At 42.1% G+C, this 23,320-nt stretch overlaps 1 protein-coding gene across 6 annotated transcripts in view; it reads left to right on the forward strand.

Moving 5' to 3' along the window:
• scaper (S-phase cyclin A-associated protein in the ER) overlaps positions 1-22,070 on the forward strand; it is a 141,050-nt gene extending 118,980 nt beyond the window's left edge. For all 6 annotated transcript variants that reach the window (XM_071416898.1, XM_071416899.1, XM_071416904.1 and 3 more), the window contains 5 exons: positions 529-769; positions 2,517-2,666; positions 15,632-15,823; positions 16,500-16,548; positions 16,789-22,070. In XM_071416898.1, the coding sequence (XP_071272999.1) occupies positions 529-769; positions 2,517-2,666; positions 15,632-15,823; positions 16,500-16,548; positions 16,789-16,892 (736 nt within the window). In that variant the 3' untranslated portion in view covers positions 16,893-22,070. The remainder of the gene's footprint in view (positions 1-528; positions 770-2,516; positions 2,667-15,631; positions 15,824-16,499; positions 16,549-16,788) is intronic.
• Positions 22,071-23,320: the final 1,250 nt, after the last annotated feature.

Raw genomic sequence — 23,320 nt, forward strand, 5'->3', positions numbered from 1 at the left:
CTTCAACTCCAACTTCTCTCGCTGTGTAACCAGTTAAGCCACTTGACCCTATAGGCATGCAGGGTAAAGAGGGCAGGCCCAATTATTTATATCTGAGGGGACAGCCCTGGTCTAGCGAGTAAATCTAGAAGCCACAGGGACCAGACTGCCTTCACTCTTACATCCTGGGTCTCTGGTCACTGCGGTGAGGAGAGCAGCCAACACCTTCTCAGGTTTACTGACTTTCAGCTGGTTGTCAAACTCAGCTGGGCTAGCTCGCTGCAGTTGCTGGCTGCAAGCTGAAGAGCTATGTTGTGAATTCAACTTCTGCTTGATATAGAATGAAGTGAAAAGTCAGGATATTTTTAACTAAGCTTTTTAGTAGAAAGGAGATCTATTTCTTAGTAAGCAATAAGGAGTTTGGAGATCTTATGTGGAGTACTCTGATCTAATTCATTTCCCTATATAACATTTCTGTCACTACGTTCATTGAGCAGAAATGAAATGATCATGTCACGTGTTTATTTATATTCCCTGTATCCTCTGCAGGTCTCCCAGTATATTTGACAACAAGCGTGCAGACCCCACAGGACTGACAGCCCTGCTGCAGTCCACAGACCTGGTGGGTGTGGTACACACTCTGTACTGCATCCTGCTCCACAGCTCCTCCCTGCCTGAGCCGGCTGCCCAGAGCCCACAAGAGCCCTACGCCCCCGGGGTCATCCAGGTGGCCCTAACGGGCCTCCGCTTCCTCAACAGCTTCGCCGTGCTCGACCTGTCTGCCTTCCAGGTATGATACACACACTCTTCTTCATTCTGAGGTACAATAGACACACAGAGACACACATTCTCACACTTGAATCCCTCATCCTTCAGGTCCAGTAGATGATGTTGATTACAGTGACTGTAATCCCATAAATTATGCTGCGGTGCAGGTTTTTCATATATACTGGCCTTGCTGGTTACATATGTGTATTATGCTGGACACATTCCACAGACTGACATTCCAAATAGGGGGTCTTGTCACCTTATGGGCCCCTCTGTTTGATTGACTAGCACCCTCGTATCCCTGTGCACAAGCATCAAGCAGCACTGAAAATATCCCTCCTTCTTGTTCCTGGCAGCAACAAGGCCATATGTAACTGATCGGGCAGCAGAGGCCAGTTCTCAGAGCTGCTGCCATTACGACTGGAGTATTTCTCCTTAGGATAAAGATGAACTCTCGGACATAAACACGCCTGTCCCGTGACCTGGGGTCACCTGTGAGGTTCAAAGGAGCCCAGTGGGTCAGCAGTGCGGATGGACCTGAGTGATTAGTGCTGTAGCCAGGGCCATACATTATCAGCTGTGATGAAAAGAGGATGACAGCTTCACTGTGCTCTGGTAGCGCATAAACAGAAAGGTGTGAGGGAGAAAGTTGGAACGTTATTAATTATTTTAATGCCTGTGGGTAATTAACACAGAGGCCACTCTCCCTCGGCTCCGCCATGCTCAGGCTATTCAAAACAGCTGGAAGTCAGTGTTTCAGTACCATTTTTATGAACATTTTAAATAATGATTATTTGTGGCCTGTGAGTTGTTTTCACCTTGTGGTTCACATTACCCCACACCAGTGCTGACTAATAAGCACTACAGTGGATGCTGAGCTGCTCCCTCTTCTCATTGGCCATTTTGCTAGGCTCCAGAATCAGCTACCAAATAGGGTGGCAAGAGGGATTTCAAACTGGAAAGGACACTGCTAGTGATGAGTTCCTTTACACATATGTTAGTCTATTTTGAAGAAAATGTATAATATTCATAGCATTTAATCATCAACCTTTTGGTGCCCATCAAAACACATTATATTCAGCCTTTGCATTCATTCACTGACAGTCACAATATAGACAGACACAATATAGGGTCAGTTTGTCTTACTGTTCTTCCCAGGTCCTAAGACTGATTACATTGGGGGGAGATGGTTATGTCTACAGTATGCAGAGTGTTATATTTAGTGTGTAGACAGGAGTGAGACTCAGGTCTGATAGCAGGATTGGGCCTCTCAGGTAAGTCCTGTTGTTTAGGAGACTGTTTACCCCCTCCTCTCCCACAGTCCCCAGTCCAATCCTCATCCATACACCCCAACCTGATTCCAGTGGTTTGTTTCTGTGCTGACCCTGTGGTGCTCAGTCAAACTGACATGTTTAATAAATACTGTCTGTGGACCACTGATAGCATCTCATCTGCAGGGGGATTGGGGTCCCTCTGGTAGGACCCCCTGGTATTGGGGCTGGGGAGAGACCCCCTAGCAGAGTCTCTGTACACAAAATCAACCAGTCTGTAGCCGCTAAAGCACACACATCCCTCTCCTCTCTTTTAATTCAGCAAATCCAGCTTCTCGTATATTAACAGCATAGTGTTGATTTCTCAACTTTTTAGCACTATTGTTGTTCATTTATCCAGTTAGTTTTAGTGAATGTCTCTCGCTAGCTAGTGTCTGCTTTGTGTTTGTGGTTTCTCAGTGGTGTTTAATTGCTGATGATGTTTCTGTGTTGTCTCAGACTGTTCTAGGTGCCGAGGGGCTGTCCCTTGCCTTCCGCCACATAGTGAGCTCCCTGCTGTGGTACTGCTCTCAGCACTCCTCTGAAGAGCTGCTGCATGAAGTCCTTATCTGTGTGGGCTACTTCACCGTTAACCACCCTGACAACCAGGTAAAGGTTTTAACATACACAACTATGCTAAAATACAGTGAGCTCCAAAAGTTTTGGGACAGTGACACTTTTTGGGTAGTTTTAGCTCTGTACTCCAGCACTTTAGATTTGAAATGATACAATGACTATGATGTTGAAGTTCAGACTGTCAAATTACAGCTCTTTTTGTACATAATACCCCCATTTTAGGGGACCTAAGGTATTGGGGAAAATTCGCTTTTGTGTATTAAAGTAGTGAAAAGTTAAGTATTTGGTCTCATTCATAGCTCGCAAAAGACTACATCAAGTTTGTGACTCTACAAACCTGTTGCGTGCTGTTTGTTTTGGTTGTGTTTCAGAAATAGAGATGAAATGAATCACTAACCTTTGATCTTCATCAGATGACACTCATAGGACTTCATGTTACACAATACATACAGTTCGGTAAAGTTCATATTTATATAAAAAAATCTGAGTTTAGACGGGACGCTACTGTCTCACTTGGCAAAAAGCCAGAGAAAATGCAGAGCGCCAAATTAAAATTAATTACTATGAAAATTACTATAAAATCAAACCTTCATTAAATCACACATGAAAGATACCAAATTAAAGCTACACTGGTTGTGAATCCAGCCAACATGTCAGAATTCAAATAGGCTTTTCGGCAAAAGCATACGATGCTATTATCTGAGGATAGCACCATTGTAAACAAAGAGATATGCATTTTTCAACCCTGCAGGCGCGACACAAAACGCAGAAATAAAAATATAATTCATGCCTTACCTTTGACGAGCTTCTGTTGTTGGCACTCCAATATGTCCCATAAACATCACAAATGGTCCTTTTGTTCGATTAATTCCGTCGATAAATATCCAAAATGTCCATTTATTTGGCGCGTTTGATCCAGAAAAACACAAGTTCCAACTTGATCAAACGTGACGATAAAATATCTCAAAGGTTACCTGTAAACTTTGCCAAAAAATTTCAAACTACTTTTGTAATACAACTTTAGGTATTTTTTTACTTTAATAATCGATAAAATTGAAGACGGGATGATCTGTGTTCAATACAGGATTAAAACCAACTGTAGCATGCTTTCTGGTCACGCGCTTCTAACAAACAGGACACGTCGAGTGACTCGACTTCAAGATGGCCGTACTTCTTCATTACACAAAGGAATAACCTCAACCAATTTCTCAGGACTCTTGACATCCAGTGGAAGCCGTAGGAACTGCAAGCAGGTCGCTTAGAAATCTGGTTTCCCAATGAAAAAAACAACAACATCTGAATGGGTTGTCCTCAGGGTGTCGCCTGCTAAATAAGTTCTGTTATACTCACAGACATGATTCAAACAGTTTTAGAAACTTCAGAGTGTTTTCTATCCAAATCTACTAACAATATGCATATCTTATCTTCTGGGGATGAGTAGCTGGCAGTTGAATTTGGGTATGCTTTTCATCCAAATGTGAAAATGCTGCCCCCTACCCTAGAGAAGTTAATATGGATACTACCATGATGACAGATAATACTGAATGAATTGTGAATAATGAGTGAGAAAGTTAGATGCACAAAAATCATACCCCCAAGACATGCTAACTTCTCACCATTACAATAACAGGGAGGTTAGCATTTTTGGGGGATATGATATTTATGCCTCTAACTTTCTCACTCATAATTTTTTACAATTCATTCAGGATTATCTGTAATTAGGGTAACATTCATAATAATGTAGGTGTTCAGAAACATTCTATTATTTACAGTCAGTTGCTCCAAAATGACACTGCATTACTTTTAGTCCCCTAAAATCCCAAAGTGCTGGAGTACAGAGCCAAAACAAAAGTGTCACTATCCCAATCATTTTGGAGCTCACTGTATGTAGTAAAGTCAAGTGTGTTTCTTTTCATGAGCTTTGTTTGTCCGCTTTAGTGTTTATGCTATTTGTTTAGTTTTCACCATGGATCGCTTTTGGACAAGTGTTCATTTCACATGTCTGTTCTGTTTCAGAAATATGAGATGAATGACAATTGGTTTGTCAAGATGAAGTCAGTGTGGCCCTGTAGCAACCCTCTTTCCATATGATGATACTTCTGTTTCCTTTATATGCTTCTGATAACGTATCATTAGATGAAGAGAGGGTGTTGTTTTTTGTGATTCATTAAAAAGAAACAAGAGCCACCTCTTAAACGATTCCTGCGTTGCCACCTCTTAAACGATTCCTGCGTTGCCACCTCTTAATCGATTCCTGCGTTGCCACCTCTTAAACGATTCCTGCGTTGCCACCTCTTAAACGATTCCTGCGTTGCCACCTCTTAAACGATTCCTGCGTTGCCACCTCTTAAACGATTCCTGCGTTGCCACCTCTTAAACGATTCCTGCGTTGCCACCTCTTAAACGATTCCTGCGTTGCCACCTCTTAAACGATTCCTGCGTTGCCACCTCTTAAACGATTCCTGCGTTGCCACCTCTTAAACGATTCCTGCGTTGCCACCTCTTAAACGATTCCTGCGTTGCCACCTCTTAAACGATTCCTGCGTTGCCACCTCTTAAACGATTCCTGCGTTGCCACCTCTTAAACGATTCCTGCGTTGCCACCTCTTAAACGATTCCTGCGTTGCCACCTCTTTAACGATTCCTGCGTTGCCACCTCTTTAACGATTCCTGCGTTGCCACCTCTTTAACGATTCCTGCGTTGCCACCTCTTTAACGATTCCTGCGTTGCCACCTCTTTAACGATTCCTGCGTTGCCACCTCTTTAACGATTCCTGCGTTGCCATCTCTTTAACGATTCCTGCGTTGCCACCTGATTCCTGCGTTGCCACTTGGGCTGTCTATTGTCCCTCAGAGTAACGGGGTCCATTGTTCTGTCCCAGTGGAGCAGCCAGGTTTCTCTAGTGTAATGTGCTTGGCTTTGTGGGTCTTGGCCTGGCGTTAAGGTTACTAGTGTTGCACGGTAGACCGAAACTTCAGTAATTTTTCGATACTAGAACATTTAAAAACTTTTCGGCACGAGATTTTTTTTTCTTCGGTACATCTGTCAAATGTGTCTCACGTCATCTACTAAAGTCTATCAGCGCAGCCCATGTCCCCTTATAGCACCAGACCACCGTGCCTGTTCCACTTACATGTTGCTAGCTCTAGCCTGCCCCCCTAAAACAAATATTAGTACAGCGGACTTCCTAAAATGTTACACATTTTGCCATTGGGCATAGAGAAAATGTTGCTGTTTTAAAGCTGATTTCCTGCAATTCTACACATATTGCCATGGGGCAGAGAGAAAAATGTGCAGTTTTATAGCTAAACTCATGCTATTCTACACATTTTGCAATTTATTTAACCTTCATTTAACTAGGCAAGTCAGTTAAGAACAAATTCTTATTTACAATGACTGCCTAGGAACAGTGGATTAACTACCTTGTTCAGGGGCAGAATGACAGATTTTTACCTTGTCAGCTCGGGGATTCGATCTAGCAACCTTTCCATTACTAGTCCAACGCTCTAACCACTAGACTACCTGCCGCCCCACTGAGAATGAGAATCTAGCATTAACATCAATTCACTTCCCTAGTACCTTGTTTGTAATGATATGCAAACCATAACGCAAAATATTGCTGATTTCAAAGCTGATTTTCCCCCAAAACATTATTAATTCACTTCCTCTCCCCCGCCTCACATCTCTCCCAGTCAATAGCATCTTTGCTCAAGCCTCGAACTGATTGTGTGTGTGAATGATGTCATGGGTCTTAGAGAGAGTGCACACTTAAAAATAAATAGATTGCTTCTTCAAATGTTTTTTCAATTTAAATGTAACATTTATTTAACTAGGCAAGTCAGTTAAGAACAAATTCTTATTTACAATGACGGCCTACACCGGCCAAACCCAGACGATGCTTGGGCAATTGTGCGCCACCCTATGGGACTCCCAATCACGGCCGGTTGTGATACAGCCTGGAATCGGACCACGGTGTCTGTAGTGACGCCTCTAGCACTGAGATGAAGTGCCTTAGACTGCTGCGCCACTCAGGAGCCCTAAAGCTGAAACTCCACGGGCTGGAAATCATATCAGAAAGCGTGAAGCGTATTTTCCGCTTTGTGGACTTAGCTACATTGTACACCCTAGATATGCCTTATAAAGCAGTCCTTACTCCCCGTCGGAGAATTGAACTCCGGTCTCCCGCGTGACAGGCAGGGATACACACTCTACTGAACAGGAGCAGGTTGTTGATCAGTACAATAAGTCTCAAATTGGTTTTCATCTGTGGCCCCATGAAATTAGCCAAAACAAGCTCAATAACTCAATGCACGCACACTCTCCACTCCTATTGAATATGCATTCACCTGTCTTGTGAATAGGCCTAGGTTACATCTTGATTTACCCAGTTTATCAATAGACTAGAGATTTACCATTCAAATCAATTATTTTGGAGTTAGATTGGTAAAAAAAAATGTCCAATTGATTGTATAATTAATGCATACATTCAAAAATAAAATAGAAACAAATATATCAAAAATAAAGATCTGTCTGGATCAAGTGCCATTTTGTGACTTTGGCTAATAAGCTCTACATGTGACCGGAGGCAGCGACCTTGACCGCTAGACCACCCTAGGCCACTGGCCGGGCATTAGTTGTGAAGCCTGACCCTCAGTGCCAGCAGTTGAGCTTTGAGACTCAAACCTCTGCTACAAGGTCTTTGTCTTCACAGGCGCAGTCAACCACGCAGCAATTTATAGGCAGATTACAGATTCTAATTTCCAAGATCTTTTAGTCCTAATTAAAGAATCTGCCTCCACTTTATGGCAGTTCAACTCTCTCTACTGCTCCTATCCAATTTAATTATTCTGATGTATGTAATTAGCATTTTTATGCCATTTTTGGATGTATTTGCATATTATATTGGATAATTGAATGAGGACTGACGATTGAATTAGGGGGGTGACAGATGATTGGGCTTTGTACTTGCACAGTAAAGTTAACCTGGGAGTAGCATCCTTTTGCATATTAATTTATGACCAGCGCACTTTGCTAATTTGAAATCCCCTAATGGAGTTTTTAACCTGTGACTTCCATTCAGGGCACAAGCTGCTAAAAAATGTAGGACGATCATATGATGCCTTTTTCTATATCTGCTCCAAAGTCATCCCAAAGACTGAAATCAGCATTTAGGAGTTGTTAGCAGTATTCCTTTTATTGTTTATTGTAGATTTTGATAGGTGGGTGAACCCTGTTGAGAAAATGTGAGGAAACATAAAAAGTGATCCTTGGTGACCTCCACAGAGCTGATCCTGGCCAGTGGCACTGTTCCTGGAATGTGTCCATGTGTTGTGGGCTCGGAGCAGAGCAGGATGGATGGAGTAGAGGGAAATATTTGGCGTAGTTTTAGCTTTTCTCAGGCTAATGTAAGCATTGGCAGAGCACAAAAACAGGCCGACCCGCGACCCGTGCGGTCACACAGACTGCTGATTCACTGTCGGCGGACAGGCACACCAGCCTTTGTTTATATGTGTGCACTAGAAATAATGCTGCTCATAAAACGCAGAACTTTGAAGAAGGACTTTGTAGAGAGAGAGATTCTCCCTCTTCCGAGGGTATGAATAACTCAGCCTGTCACACATAAAGCCATTGGGAGAGTGACATATGTAGCCTTGTGTGTCTTCAAGTGTGTTTTAGCTCACAGAGCCATGTAGCCATATGTTTTCATTGTATTTTGGGAGAACCCATAGACAGACACTAAAAAGAGGACTAAATGAAATGTTTTTAACTGCCATGTTGCTTGGCTCTTGAGCGGATATGTAAGCTCATCTTTTTCTTCCCAACCTTCAGTGATTCATTTGTGAATCATTCATGGTGGTGATCTCGAGCTTCTTTGAAATGTGGGAACAGTAAATGATGGCTGTAAGCTGTTGACATCTTAACCTAGACACCTGGCTTTGAGGTCTTAAGAAAAACTTTCTCTCATTCATGGAAAATGGCCACACACACGTACGCACAAGCAGACTCATGCAAAGGTATGCAAATGTATCCCATTTCATGACCGCTTCCAGACTATGGACATTTCTGAGTAGGTTAATAAAATGTCACTAAATCGACTTAAATTTACACTAATTCATCCTGACACTTGCAATGCATCTACTACTCAGATGCAGTATTTCAGTTCATTATAAAGGCTAGTGTAAAATAGAAAAGTTGCGGCTTGTGAACTGCGTTAGGCCCCTTCCCAGACTGACATCCCACACATCAATGTTATCTGCAGCCAGGCAAGTCCCTGTCCTTCCCATTCTGTACAAGGGTGTTTCCTCTGCCCTGCAGGCCCCAGCCCCACTCTCAGCTCTGGGCCTGTAATCCATGATAAACACATGTTGAAACCGTCCCTTCAGTAGTCCATTACTGCCAAGAAACCAAATGCTCCATGCCTCCAGGGGGAAGTGTGGCTCATGCAGACCATGGGAGCCAGCCCAATGCACACTGTCTCTTACTATACACCAGAGTAAACACACAGACTGGTGACTGGCAGGAGAGGGCCTGATTGTTAGCTTTGTAGATGATTTACACGCATCTTGGGTGAGTCCAGGTTTAACTAACTTCAGTGTAGTTCAAGGGGACATTTTCCCCATAAACTTCCAGATCTTTTTAGAGGTTCTTTTTGCATAATGATTCATTTGATTTTGGCCCTGGCACTTTCACAACCAATCTGCTTTAAGATCTAGAGCAGGGATCATCAACTAGATTGTCAACTGTTGTTTCTGTTGATTTTCTGTTGTTCTTGAGTGGGTGATCAGAGGGCCGGAACATAATTACAAATAATTTGTAGACTGCAAATTGACTGCAAGAAGCCCAAACAAAGATATTTGACTAAAACAATCATTTCAAACCTTACTTACATATGTATACAATCACATATACCTCTCTGTTATGCATCAGAATAGTTTGTAAAATATTTCCAAAATTAGAATCACTTGGAGTTAATTTGCTACAGTCTTTTATGTCCCAAAAAAATAAGAGGTGGGGGGGAGAAAATCACATACGGGCCAAATTCTGCCCACAGGCCACCAGTTGGGGAACCCTGATCGAGAGTAAGTTAACAATGTCAGTTGGCAGATGAATCTAGAATAATTACAGGTTATTTGGCAAATACCATGTTTTTTGTGGTTTAGAGGAGATGGATACTCTTGGCCTGTCTCTTAAAAGCGAGGGTGGGATCTTCTCTTCTTGTCCATGTCGTCATCTGATTGTCAGTAGATGATTTACGTAGCATTCAGTGCACGTCTTCCATCAGCTGTGGGTGGGTGGTAGGTAGGTAGTTGTTAAAAGGCCCTTTCAGCATTAACTTCCCTTCCTGAAAAGACTCTCTCAGTATCCTCTGATGTCATCTGCCCACCTCTCTTATCAGTAGGGCAGTAACTTCACTAGGGTAACTTCAGTGTGTAGAGGAAGGCTTGGGAGAAGGTCTGGTTTGTGTTGTGCGCCAGAGCTTCAGATTTGTGGCCCTGTTCCAAGGCTGACATTTCCTGGTTCCTCTAGTTTAGGTGTCTGGGCCTGTCTAGACAGCATGCAGAATAGACTCTGCCACTGTCCACTCATCCACGATGGTCTCCCTATGTGTGGAGGGTGTCGCAAATCAAAGATATGCTGGATGTATAGTACATGATCGCTTTGGATCTTTAAAAGTTGTAAAATCTAGCACACTAACCTTAGTTTTTGCATGGCCTTTTTTTGCCAGTGTGATGCGTGTTCTCAATTCTACACTGACATCTGTACAGCATTGAACTGTTCAGCTTGGTTTCCGCTTCAACTTGGGCATTCCTGAGGTTTTGTTTGTGTTTCGGAACATTAACTTTACACACTCTTTGTTGTCGGTGTACAGCAAGGTGATTATGTAATGGAGTGTCATAAAAGAGCAGGCCTGTTTGAAAAGCCAGGTCTCTGTAGTTAAGACACACCAGAGCTACCAGGCACTTGAGCTTTACAGGTCTGTGTTAAACTGAGGCCTGATTCATGGCTTCAGACGCTTGCTGGTCCTTTTATGATGTCAGGGTTTGAATAGATACTTCCAGTGGGCAGGGAGAGACTGGGCGGAGGCCTTATCCCTGTTTGGAGCACTGCTATTGCTCTTCGCCTGGAGAGGCGTGGAAAGTTGGCTGTAGACTTGGTTTCTCTAGGACTAAGTGACCTTTGGTCTGTGGCTGCCAGTTGGCTTTGTTTTATGTCTACCTGCAGCGTGCACTTGAGGGTGGACAATGTGTTTAGGTAGCGGAAGTTGGAACACTGTGTAGTAGAAGGATTATGAGAGTGCTGTATGATTTGTGGGTTGAGTCTCCTTAGAGCATCGGCCCCAACACAGATACTGGCTTCTGAATCTCTGAGACCTATAAAGGCTCTGGATTATGACGTCCAGCAGCTGGCCCTGCAACAACAAATTGTTAGTCTGCAGTGTTTGTGTGTTTTTCAATGTTCTGATGAAAGATTCCTTTACCTGGGATCTCATAATCAAATGTATGACCTTTCTCTCTGCCAGTTCCTCCTCGGGCAGTGTTGCAACGGTAAAGATTGATTCGGTGATCTAGAATCTTGTTAACTTAGCACATAAATCCTGCAACTTTCGCTCCTATACTGAAAATAAGCAGCTCCATTTTGAAAACAACCAGATCTTCCTCTGGTCAGTGGACAAGCTATGGTGGAGCTCGAGACATTCCTTTGGTGAGAACATTACATGACAATGTGAAAATACAGGGTGTTTCAGTATCCTCCTAGTGAACCTGCATGTTTGTGAATTAATCTCTCTCATTGAGAATTTGCTTTAGTTGAGTGCCAGGGGAGCATTAACTCCCCTAAAAAGGTTATTCAGTGGTTTGTTTCAGCTGGTCAGTAAAGAATCTTTAAACAGACGTTAATAGGAAGAGGCATCTCCTGTGGCCCGTTTGAACGCTGCTGTAGAACACAGCTTTGAGGAGCTTCAGCTTGAAATGATAAAAGCAGTGAATGATGGTTTTGTTTATCCTACCCTTAAACCTTAAAGTGCATTATCAAAGAGAGAATGCATTGGAAGAGTATTGTTAGTGTATTCTCTGAATCTTGTAAATCCTCTTAATTTATGTCACTGTGGCCAAGAGACCTCACCCTGCCCTTCTGGTTCCTATTTCAGTTAAGCCCTAGCCCGGGTCTCTGTACCTGTAAAGCAGTGGGGTGTTTTTCCAGCCAGGATTTACTCTGGTGACCCCCCGGTTTGCCTTCCCAGGCTCTGGGAAGATGCCCTGAGCATTAGGCCAGGACCAATTCCTTTGGACCAGTCCCCCTCTAATCAAACTAGGCTGGGAGGGATTTGGTTTTAATATTGGTGGTCCGGATGTAATAGTGTGATTGACGGGCTCTGGTAAAGGGGAGCAGGATGTCAGCCAGGTGAGAACGCCAGTAATGGTATTGCTAATTTCTTAAAGTGGTGGTGGCAAGGCTACAGTGGAGGTCTGCTCACCCTTCCCCCTACCCCTGCACTGTGCATGCCCTTTCAACCTCAACTGCACAGAGCATACACACAGGAATATAGTCTGCTGTTCAATATCCCAATGACACTCGCACAATTGGAGACAACTATAACCTGGTAAAACATAAAAGCCTGTATCTTTTGATAATGAAGTCAAGATCTTTCTCATTCAGAAGATTTTTCACATTTAATATTTCTCATTGCCTTCATTTAACAACAGCTCAGCAATTACAGTGCCTTCAGAAAGTATTCACTTTTTCCACATTTTGTTGTTACAGCCTGATTTAAAAATTGATTAAACAGATTTATTGTCACTGGTCTACACACAATACACCCTAATGTCATTGGAGTTATGTTTCTATACATTTTTACTAATTAATTAAAAGCTTTAATGTCTTGAGTGAATAAGTATTCAACCCCTTTTGTTATGGCAAGCCTTAATAAGTTAGGCAAGCCTAATAAGCAATAGTGTTTAACATGATTTTTGAATGACTACCTCATCTCTGTACCCCACACACAGAATTATCTGCAAGGTCCAGTCGAGCAGTGAATTTCAAAAACAGATTCAACCACAAAGACCAGGGAGGTTTTCCAATGCCTTGCAAAGAAGTGCACCTATTGGCAGATGGGTAAAAATAAAAAGTAGACATTGAATATCCCTTTGAGCATGGTGAAGTTAATTACACTTTGGATGGTGTATCAATACACCCAGTCACTACAAATATACAGGCGTCCTTCCTAACTCAGTTGCTGGAGAGGAAGGAAATCGCTCAGGGATTTCACCATGAGGCCAATGGTGGCTTTAAAACAGTTTGAGTTTAATGGCTGTGATAGGAAAAAACTGAGGATTGATCAACAACATTGTAGTTACTCCAAAATACTAACCTAATTGACAGAGTGAAAAGAAGGAAGCGCGTACAGATATAAATATTTCAAAACATGTATCCTGTTTGCAACAAGGCACTAAAGTAATGGTTCAAAAATGTAGCGAAACAATTAACTTTTTGTCCTGAATACAAATTGTTGTGTTTGGGGCAAATCCAATATAACACATTACTGAGTACCACTCCATATTTTCAAGCATAGTGGTGGCTGCATCATGTTATGGGTATGATTGTAATCGTTAAGGACTGGGGAGGTTTTCAGGATAAAAAATAAACAGAATGGAGCTAAGCACAAGCAAAATCCTAATCCTAGAGGAAAACCTGGTTCAGTCTGCTTTCCACCAGACACTGGGAGATGAATTCACCTTTCAGCAGGACAATAACCTAAAACACAAGGCCAAATCTAAACACGGAGTTGCTTACCAAGAAGACAGTGTATGTTCCTGAGTGGCCGAGTTACAGTTTTGACTTAAATCTACTTGAAAATCTATGGCAAGACCTGAAAATGGTTGTCTAGCAATGATCAACAACCATTTGACAGAGCTTAAATTTTTTTAAAGAATAATGGGCAAATGTTGCACAATCCAGTTGTTTCTACAAAGTTTTGACTCGGGTGTGAATACTTACAGTGGGGAGAACAAGTATTTGATACACTGACAATTTTGCAGGTTTTCCTACTTAAAAATTACAGACCTCTACATGCTTTGTATCATAGGTACACTTCAACTGTGAGAGACGGAATCTAAAACAAAAATCCAGAAAATCACATTGTATGATTTTTAAGTAATTAATTTGCATTTTATTGCATGACATAAGTATTTGATACATCAGAAAAGCAGAACTGAATATTTGGTACAGAAACCTTAGTTTGCAATTACAGAGATCATACGTTTCCTGTAGTTCTTGACCAGGTTTGCACACACTGCAGCAGGGATTTTGGCCGACTCCTCCATACAGACCTTCTCCAGATCCTTCAGGTTTCGGGGCTGTCGCTGGGCAATACGGACTTTCGGCTCCCTCCAAAGATTTTCTATTGGGTTCAGGTCTGGAGACTGGCTAGGCCACTCCAGGACCTTGAGATGCTTCTTACGTAGCCACTCCTTAGTTGCCCTGGCTGTATGTTTCGGGTCGTTGTCATGCTGGAAGACCCAGCCACGACCCATCTTCAATGCTCTTACTGAGGGAAGGAGGTTGTTGGTCAAGATCTCGCGATACATGGCCCCATCCATCCTCCCCTCAATACGGTGCAGTCGTCCTGTCCCCTTTGCAGAAAAGCATCCCCAAAGAATGATGTTTCCACCTCCATGCTTCACGGTTGGGATGGTGTTCTTGGGGTTGTACTCATCCTTCTATTCCTCCAAACACGGCGAGTGGAGTTTAGAGCAAAAAGCTCTATTTTTGTCTCATCAGACCACATGACCTTCTCCCATTCCTCCTCTGGATCATCCAGATGGTCATTGGCAAACTTCAGACGGGCCTGGACATGCGCTGGCTTGAGCAGGGGGACCTTGCGTGCGCTGCAGGATTTTAATCCATGACGGCGTAGTGTGTTACTAATGGTTTTCTTTGAGACTGTGGTCCCAGCTCTCTTCAGGTCATTGACCAGGTCCTGCCGTGTAGTTCTGGGCTGATCCCTCACATTCCTCATGATCATTGATGCCCCACGAGGTGAGATCTTGCATGGAGCCCCAGACCGAGGGTGATTGACCGTCATCTTGAACTTCTTCCATTTTCTAATAATTGTGCCAACAGTTGTTGCCTTCTCACCAAGCTGCTTGGCTATTGTCCTGTAGCCCATCCCAGCCTTGTACAGGTCTACAATTTATCCCTGATGTCCTTACACAGCTCTCTGGTCTTGGCCACTGTGGAGAGGTTGGAGTCTGTTTGATTGAGTGTGTGGACAGGTGTCTTTTATACAGGTAACGAGTTCAAACAGGTGCAGTTAATACAGGTAATGAGTGGAGAACAGGAGGGCTTCTTAAAGAAAAACTAACAGGTCTGTGAGAGCCGGAATTCTTACTGGTTGGTAGGTGATCAAATACTTATGTCATGCAATAAAATGCAAATTAATTACTTAAAAATCATACAATGTGATTTTCTGGATTTTTGTTTTAGATTCCGTCTCTCACAGTTGAAGTGTACCTATGATAAAAATGACAGACCTCTACATGCTTTGTAAGTAGGAAAACCTGCAAAATCGGCAGTGTATCAAATACTTGTTCTCCCCACTGTATGTAAATGAGATTTATGTGTTTAATTTTCAATAAATGTGCAAACATTTTACAAACATGTTTTCCCTTTGTCATTATTGTGTGTAGATGGTTGAGAAGAAAATAAATAAATTGAATTCCGGCTGTAACACAAAATTTGGAATAAGTCAAGGTGTATGAATAGTTTCTGAAGGCACTGTACTTGCGGTTCAAAGGAAGAACAACAACATCCCATTGCGTTTTTTAGCCCGTAATTGTGTGGTGGGAGGCTGTGCCCTCCAGTTGTCCTCCTAATGGGTGTTTGTGTGATGCTTTAGTAGCAGATTTACGGGTGGGAGGTGTGTGCAGGGTGGTAGTTTACAGTTGGCACTGCCGCTGACTGACTGGTTGACTGGCCCTACTCTGTGTGTGTGTTCCAGGTGATAGTGCAGTCTGGCCGCCAGCCCAGTGTGCTGCAGAAACTGTGTCAGCTGCCCTTCCAGTACTTCAGCCACCCGCGCCTCATCAAAGTGCTCTTCCCCTCACTCATCTCAGCCTGCTACAACAACCCCCAGAACAAGGTCATCCTGCAACAGGAGATGAGCTGTGTGCTGCTGGCCACCTTCATACAGGTAACACAGACGCGTACACATGTTTTGGCGACCCTTTTCAAATAAATAACAGACCCACAGTTCTTTAGTCAGTCTTTCTGTTTTCATGTCTGTCGCCTTCCGGTGAATGTTTATCACCAACACAGATGGATGGCTTCCTCAGTGGATTTACCTGCCAGGGGTTTAGCCTCCGGTAAACAAGCTGTCTCCTCCCCTCTCACCGCCCAGCTAATACTATTATTTACACTAAGATTAGCTCGCACTATAGAGGGTGATATATAGTGTCTCCTGCCTTATGTCATTATTTATTTTACAATTAACCTGAGATTAAGCTAAAACTAGTGCTTTTGCAATGCTAATAGTATTACGGATATGGTTCCGATTAAAACATTTTGAGTACATTGTGACATCTTTACATGCTTCAATACTGTGTGTGTTTACCAGAGGAGTATACTACAAAGCAAGATCAATGACATCATTGCAAAATGTATTGAAAAGCTTGTTTTTTAAGTTCAAGTTATCTGTTAGTATCTGAGTTTGGTTAGTTTCAAGCCTGATGAATTATCTTTTGGTGGATAAGATTAACCACACACTCTTCCATTTATTCACAGCTGGTGGAGAATGGTGTCTGGCCTCCACCTGTACTCCTGTCTTAATGCTGTGGATCACTGACACGTTCCTATTTTATTTCCTCCAGGACTGTGCCTCAAGCGAGAACCATCCAGACAACAGAACGCAACAAGCAGGTAGATAAAAAATGTTAGCGTAGTTGTGCATGAGTATAGTCCACGTATATTTATTAAGAAAGTTGACCATAAAGTAATACTTTACAATTTTGCAATTGAAATATTTAAAATACATACATGATTTCATTGGGACTATTTTAATCAATTGATCAAATTCTTTAACATTAGTGAAGAATCCTGAAGCTTCTCCTTCAGACACATTATAATTATCTTTTATTCCTTTGCTTTGTCACCATGCAGACAAAGTGTCTCAGCTGCTGGATTACTGTGAGCTATCCAACCGCTTTCCTAGAGACCAGTGGGACTCGGCACTGCAGTTCTTCCTCAAGAAGCAGGAGGACTAATTCAGAGTTGCACGCCATCCTCTAACAGGGATATACACGTGAAAAACACTACAAAATAGATACACTTCACCCTCCATTCTACACTACATACTTTTCCATTTAGATTTGAAGTCTGCACATGGGCTTATTCGTAAATGCAGTTTATTAGCTTTGCCAAAACTCTTGAAATCCTAGAATTCAAGGGCTGAATCCTAACTTGAGATGTTTGTGTCTAACTCAAATGTTCATGTAAGTCATCCATCCATGTCCATGGGAGATTGCAGAAAAGTTTGAGTTGGACGTGTGCATCTTGTGTATTCTTCCCTGAGTCACGCACAATAATGATGTTCCCTGTCCAAACCTAGTCATGTTTTTGTGTTGTGTGTCTGTGGATGACAACGTAGCAGAAAAGAGCAGAGATAATCAAAAGCACTCTCTTGATGATTAGATGACAACATGTTCATCAATAATACTGTACTTCCTGTTAATTCCTTTATTATTTTCATATCCGGTTAAGATGTGAATGACCTGCCCAGAATGTTTTTTCCCTACAGTTATTTTACAGGCGTTGGACAGTTTTGTACTCCAATAAGTTACATAGCCTGTTTGTGTTTATTCTGTACATTTAGATTTGCTCTAAGTGGGAGCTGTCCAGTTTTTCAAGTACAAATGTTTTCCTTGTTCTTGTTGTGAAGCACTTACAAAATAATATAATTTATTGAATAATTTACATTTCTATCCCATTAATAAATTATTTATTATTAGAATCGTTCATTGTACTCCAATTATTTTTAACTACAGACTGTGCAGCTCACTCAAGTCTCAGTAATTTCTCTACGTTATACTGATAGTCAAGTGACAATGGACTGTACGGACTGTAGCCTCTCTACCTGTGTAACTTTCTGCTCGTACAGCATACTATAACATTTGTTATAGTGATTAGTATCCCAGGTGGTGTGAGGAGCTGGGTTAAAATTAAAATGGCTGGGCCTTCTCTATACCATACTCGGTTTACCAGGCTCAGTCAGTCCTTTTCTCTCACCTGAAGCAGCCCCATCAAACCCCAAATACATAGTGCCTAGCGAAAGTCTACACACCCCTTGCACAGTTTTCACATTTTGCTGCCTTAAAATTCAATCTAAAAAGGGATTCAATTATTTGAATTTTTTCCTACTGGTATGTTCAAAGTGAAAGAAAATGTATAGAACCTTTTCTAAGTGTGTGTGTGTGTGTGTGTGTGTGTGTGTGTGTGTATATATATATATATATATATATATATATATATATATATTATATATATATACACACACGCACACATATACACATATTATATATATATAGTTGGAGTCATTAAAACTCGTTTTTCAACCACTCCACAAATTTCTTGTTAACAAACTATAGTTTTGGCAAGTCGGTTAGGACATCTACTTTGTGCATGACAAAAGTAATTTTTCCAAAAATTGTTTCCAGACAGATTAGTTAACTTATAATTCACTGTATCACAATTCCAGTGGGTCAGAAGTTTACATACACCAAGTTGTGCCTTTAAACAGCTTGGAAAATTCCCGAAAATTATGTCATGGCTTTAGAAGCTTCTGATAGGCTAATTGACATCATTTGAGTCAATTGGAGGTGTACCTGTGGATGTATTTCAAGCCCTACCTTCAAACTCAGTGCCTCTTTGCTTGACATCAAGGGAAAATCAAAAGTCAGCCAAGACTTGTTGTAGATTGTAGACCTCCACAAGTCTGGTTTATTCTTGGGCGCAATTTTCAAACGCCTGAAGGTACCATGTTCAGCTGTACAAACAATAGTACGCAAGTATAAAACCCATGGGACCATCCAGTCTCCTAGAGATGAACGTACTTTGGTGCGAAAAGTGCAAATCAATCCCAGAACAACAGCAAATGACCTTGTGAAGATACTGGAGGAAATGGGTACAAAAGTATATATATCCACAATAAAATGAGTCCTATATCGACATAACCTGAAAGGCTGCTCAGCAAGGAAGAAGCCACTGCTCCAAAACCGCCATAAAAAGCCAGACTACGGTTTGCAACTGCATATGGGGACAAAGATCGTACTTTTTGGAGAAATGTCCTCTGGTCTGATGAAACAAAAATATAACTATTTGGCCATAATGTCCATTGTTATGTTTGGAGGAAAAAGGGGTGGCTTGCAAGCTGAAGAACACCATCCCAACCGTGAAGCATGGGGGTGGCGGCGTCATGTTGTGGGGGTGCTTTGCTGCAGGAGGGACTGGTGCACTTCACAAAATAGATGGCTTCATGAGGCAGGAAAATTATGTGGATATAATGAAGCAACATCTCTAGACATCAGTCAGGAAGTTAAAGCTTGGTCGCAAATGGGTTTTCCAAATGGACAATGACCCCAAGCATACTTCCAAAGTTATGGCTTAAGGACAACAAATTCAAGGTATTGGAGTGGCCATCACAATCCCATAGAAAATTTGTGGGCAGAACTGAAAAAGCGTGTGTGAGCAAGGAGGCCTACAAACCTGACTCAGTTACACCAGCTCTGTCAGGAGGAATGGTTCAAAATTCACCCAACTTATTGTGGTAAGCTTGTGGAAGGCTACCCGAAACGTTTGACCCAAGTTAAACAATTTAAAGGCAACGCTGCCAAATACTAATTGAGTGTATGTAAACTTCTGACCCACTGGGAATGTGATGAACGAAATATAAGATGAAATAAATCATTCCCTCTACTATGATTCTGACATTTCACATTCTTAAAATAAAGTGGTGATCCTAACTGACCTAAGACATGGAATCTTTACTCGGATTAAATGTCAGGAATTGTGAAAAACTGAGTTTAAATGTATTTGGCTAAGGTGTATGTAAGTTTCCGACTTCAACTGTATATGTATGTGTGTAAATATTTATATATGTGTGTGTGTGTGTGTATATATATGTATATATATATGTGTGTATATATTATGTGTGTGTGTATGTATGTATGTATATATATACACTGCTCAAAAAAATAAAGGGAACACTAAAATAACACATCCTAGATCTGAATGAATGAAATATTCTTATTAAATACTTTTTTCTTTACATAGTTGAATGTGCTGACAACAAAATCACACAAAAATTATCAATGGAAGTTAAATGTATCAACCCATGGAGGTCTGGATTTGGAGTCACACTCAAAATTAAAGTGGAAAACCACACTACAGGCTGATCCAACTTTGATGTAATGTCCTTAAAACAAGTCCAAATGAGGCTCAGTAGTGTGTGTGGCCTCCACATGCCTGTATGACCTCCCTACAACGCCTGGGCATGCTCCTGATGAGGTGGCGGATGGTCTTCTGAGGGATCTCCTCCCAGACCTGGACTAAAGCATCTGCCAACTCCTGGACAGTCTGTGGTGCAACGTGGCGTTGGTGGATGGAGCGAGACATGATGTCCCAGATGTGCTCAATTGGATTCAGGTCTGGGAAACGGGCGGGCCAGTCCATAGCATCAATGCCTTCCTCTTGCAGGAACTGCTGACACACTCCAGCCACATGAGGTCTAGCATTGTCTTGCATTAGGAGGAACCCAGGGCCAACCGCACCAGCATATGGTCTCACAAGGGGTCTGAGGATCTCATCTCGGTACCTAATGGCAGTCAGGCTACCTCTGGCGAGCACATGGAGGGCTGTGCGGCCCCCCAAAGAAATGCCACACCATGACTGACCCACCGCCAAACCGGTCATGCTGGAGGATGTTGCAAGCAGCAGAACGTTCTCCACGGCGTCTCCAGACTCTGTCACGTCTGTCACGTGCTCAGTGTGAACCTGCTTTCATCTGTAAAGAGCACAGGGCGCCAGTGGCGAATTTGCCAATCTTGGTGTTCTCTGGCAAATGCCAAACGTCCTGCACGGTGTTGGGCTGTAAGCACAACCCCCACCTGTGGACGTCGGGCCCTCATACCACTCTCATGGAGTCTGTTTCTGACAGTTTGAGCAGACACATGCACATTTGTGGCCTGCTGTGGAGGTCATTTTGCAGGAGCAGTGCTCCTCCTGCTCCTCCTTGCACAAAGGCGGAGGTAGCGGTCCTGCTGCTGGGTTGTTGCCCTCCTACGGCCTTCTCCACGTCTCCTGATGTACTGGCCTGTCTCCTGGTAGCGCCTCCATGCTCTGGACACTACGCTGACAGACACAGCAAACCTTTTTGCCACAGCTCGCATTGATGTGCCATCATGGATGAACAGCACTACCTGAGCCACTTGTGTGGGTTGTAGACTCCGTCTCATGCTACCACTAGAGTGAGAGCACCGCCAGCATTCAAAAGTGACCAAAACATCAGCCAGGAAGCATAGGAACTGAGAAGTGGTCTGTGGTCACCACCTGCAGAATCACTCCTTTTTTGGGGGTGTCTTGCTAATTGCCTATCATTTCCACCTTTTGTCTATTCCATTTGCACAACAGCATGTGAAATTTATTGTCAATCAGTGTTGCTTCCTAAGTGGACAGTTTGATTTCACAGAAGTGTGATTGACTTGGAGTTACATTGTGTTCCCTTTATTTTTTTGAGCAGTGTATATATATATATATTGTAAGTCGCTCTGGATAAGAGCGTCTGCTAAATGACTTAAATGTAAATGTAATATATATGTGTGTGTATATACACACATATATAAATATATACACACATACCTATATGTGTGTGTATATACACACATGTATAAATATATACACACATACCTATATGTGTGTGTATAAAAATGTCTTGATTGCAAATGTCTTCACTCCCCAGAGTCAACTTGATGGAAGCACCTTTGGCAGTAATTACAGTTGTGAATCAGATTCTAACAACTTTGCAGAACTCTTAGGGCATCCATTATAAATTTGATTGGGAATCATTGAAGAACAGCAATAATCAAAACTTGTCTCAAGCTGATTTAAGACTGTTGGAAAAGCATTCCAGGTTAAGATGGTTGAGAGAATGCCAAGAGTGTGCAAAGCTGTCATCAAGGTAAAGGGTGGCTATTTGAAGAATCTCAAATATAAAATATATTTTGTATTTGAAGAATCTCAAATATAAAATATATTTTGATTTGTTGAACTCTTATTTTTTATTTTATGGTTACTACATGATACCATATGTGTTATTTCATAGTTGTGATGTCTTCACTATTGTTCTACGATGTAGAAAATAGTTAAAATAAAGAAAAACCCTTGAATGAGTAGGTGTACCAAAACTTTTGACCGGTTGTGTACATCCGGTGAAATATCTATCTCGTTGTTCTGTGGTTCCACTCTTGTGATTATTTGGATTTGACCCAAACCTGAAGTTTCTAATATAGGCCAAAAAGTGTATTTCTTTGCCATGTGTTCTTGCAGTGTTACTTAACGGCCTTGTTGCAAACGTGATTTGGAATGGATTTTTTTTACACAGGATTCCTTCATTTGACTTTGTCATACCCAGGCCAGTAATGTGGAGTGAATTCAATGTTGTTGATCCATGCACAGTTCTCTCAGCTCAGCCAATGATTTATGTGGCTTTTAAAATAATCTTAAATATGCACTCCTGCTATTTTTTTACTTTTCCTTTTGAAAAAACGAATTCCCAAGTATACAGTGCATTCGGAAAGTAGTCAGACCCCTTTGTGTTTTCAAAATGTTGTTACGTTACAGCCTTATTCTAAAATGGATTAAATAAAAATGTTTCCTCATCAATCTGCACACAATACCCCATAATGTCAAAGCAAAAAATGTTTTTTATAAAAACAGAAATACCGTATTTACATAAGTATTCAGACACGTTGCGATGAGACTCGAAATTGAGCTCCGGTGCATCCTGTTTCCATTCATCATCCTTGATGTTTCTACAACTTGGAGTCCACCTGTGGTAAATTCAAATAATTGGACATGATTTGGAAAGGCACACACCTGTCTAAATAAGATCCCACAGTTGGCAGTGCATGTCTGAGCAAAACCCAAAAAATGAGGTTGAAGGAATTGTCCGTATCGCTCAGAGACAGGATTCTTTCAAGGCGCAGATCTGGGGAAGGGTACCAAAACATTTCTGCAACATTGAAGGTCCCCAAGAACAGTGGCCTCCATCATTCTTAAATGGAAGAAGTTTGGAACCACCAAGACTCTTCCTAGAGCTGGCCGCCCGGCCAAACTGAGCAATTGGGGGAGAAGGGCCTTGGTCAGGGAGGTGACCAAGAACCCGATGGTCACTGACAGAGCTCCAGAGTAACTCTGTGGAGATGGGAGAACCTTCCAGAAGGACAACCATCTCTACAGCACTCCACTAATCAGGCCTTTATGGTAGAGTGGCCAGATGGAAGGGGCGAAGGTTCACCTTCCAACAGCACAATGGCCCTAAGCACACAGCCAAAACAACACAATATTGGCTTTGGGACACGTCTCTGAATGTCCTTGAGTGGCCCAGACAGAATCCGGACTTAAACCCGATCAAACATCT

This window comes from Salvelinus alpinus, chromosome 9, assembly GCF_045679555.1.
Source record: "Salvelinus alpinus chromosome 9, SLU_Salpinus.1, whole genome shotgun sequence".
Lineage (NCBI taxonomy): Eukaryota > Metazoa > Chordata > Actinopteri > Salmoniformes > Salmonidae > Salvelinus > Salvelinus alpinus.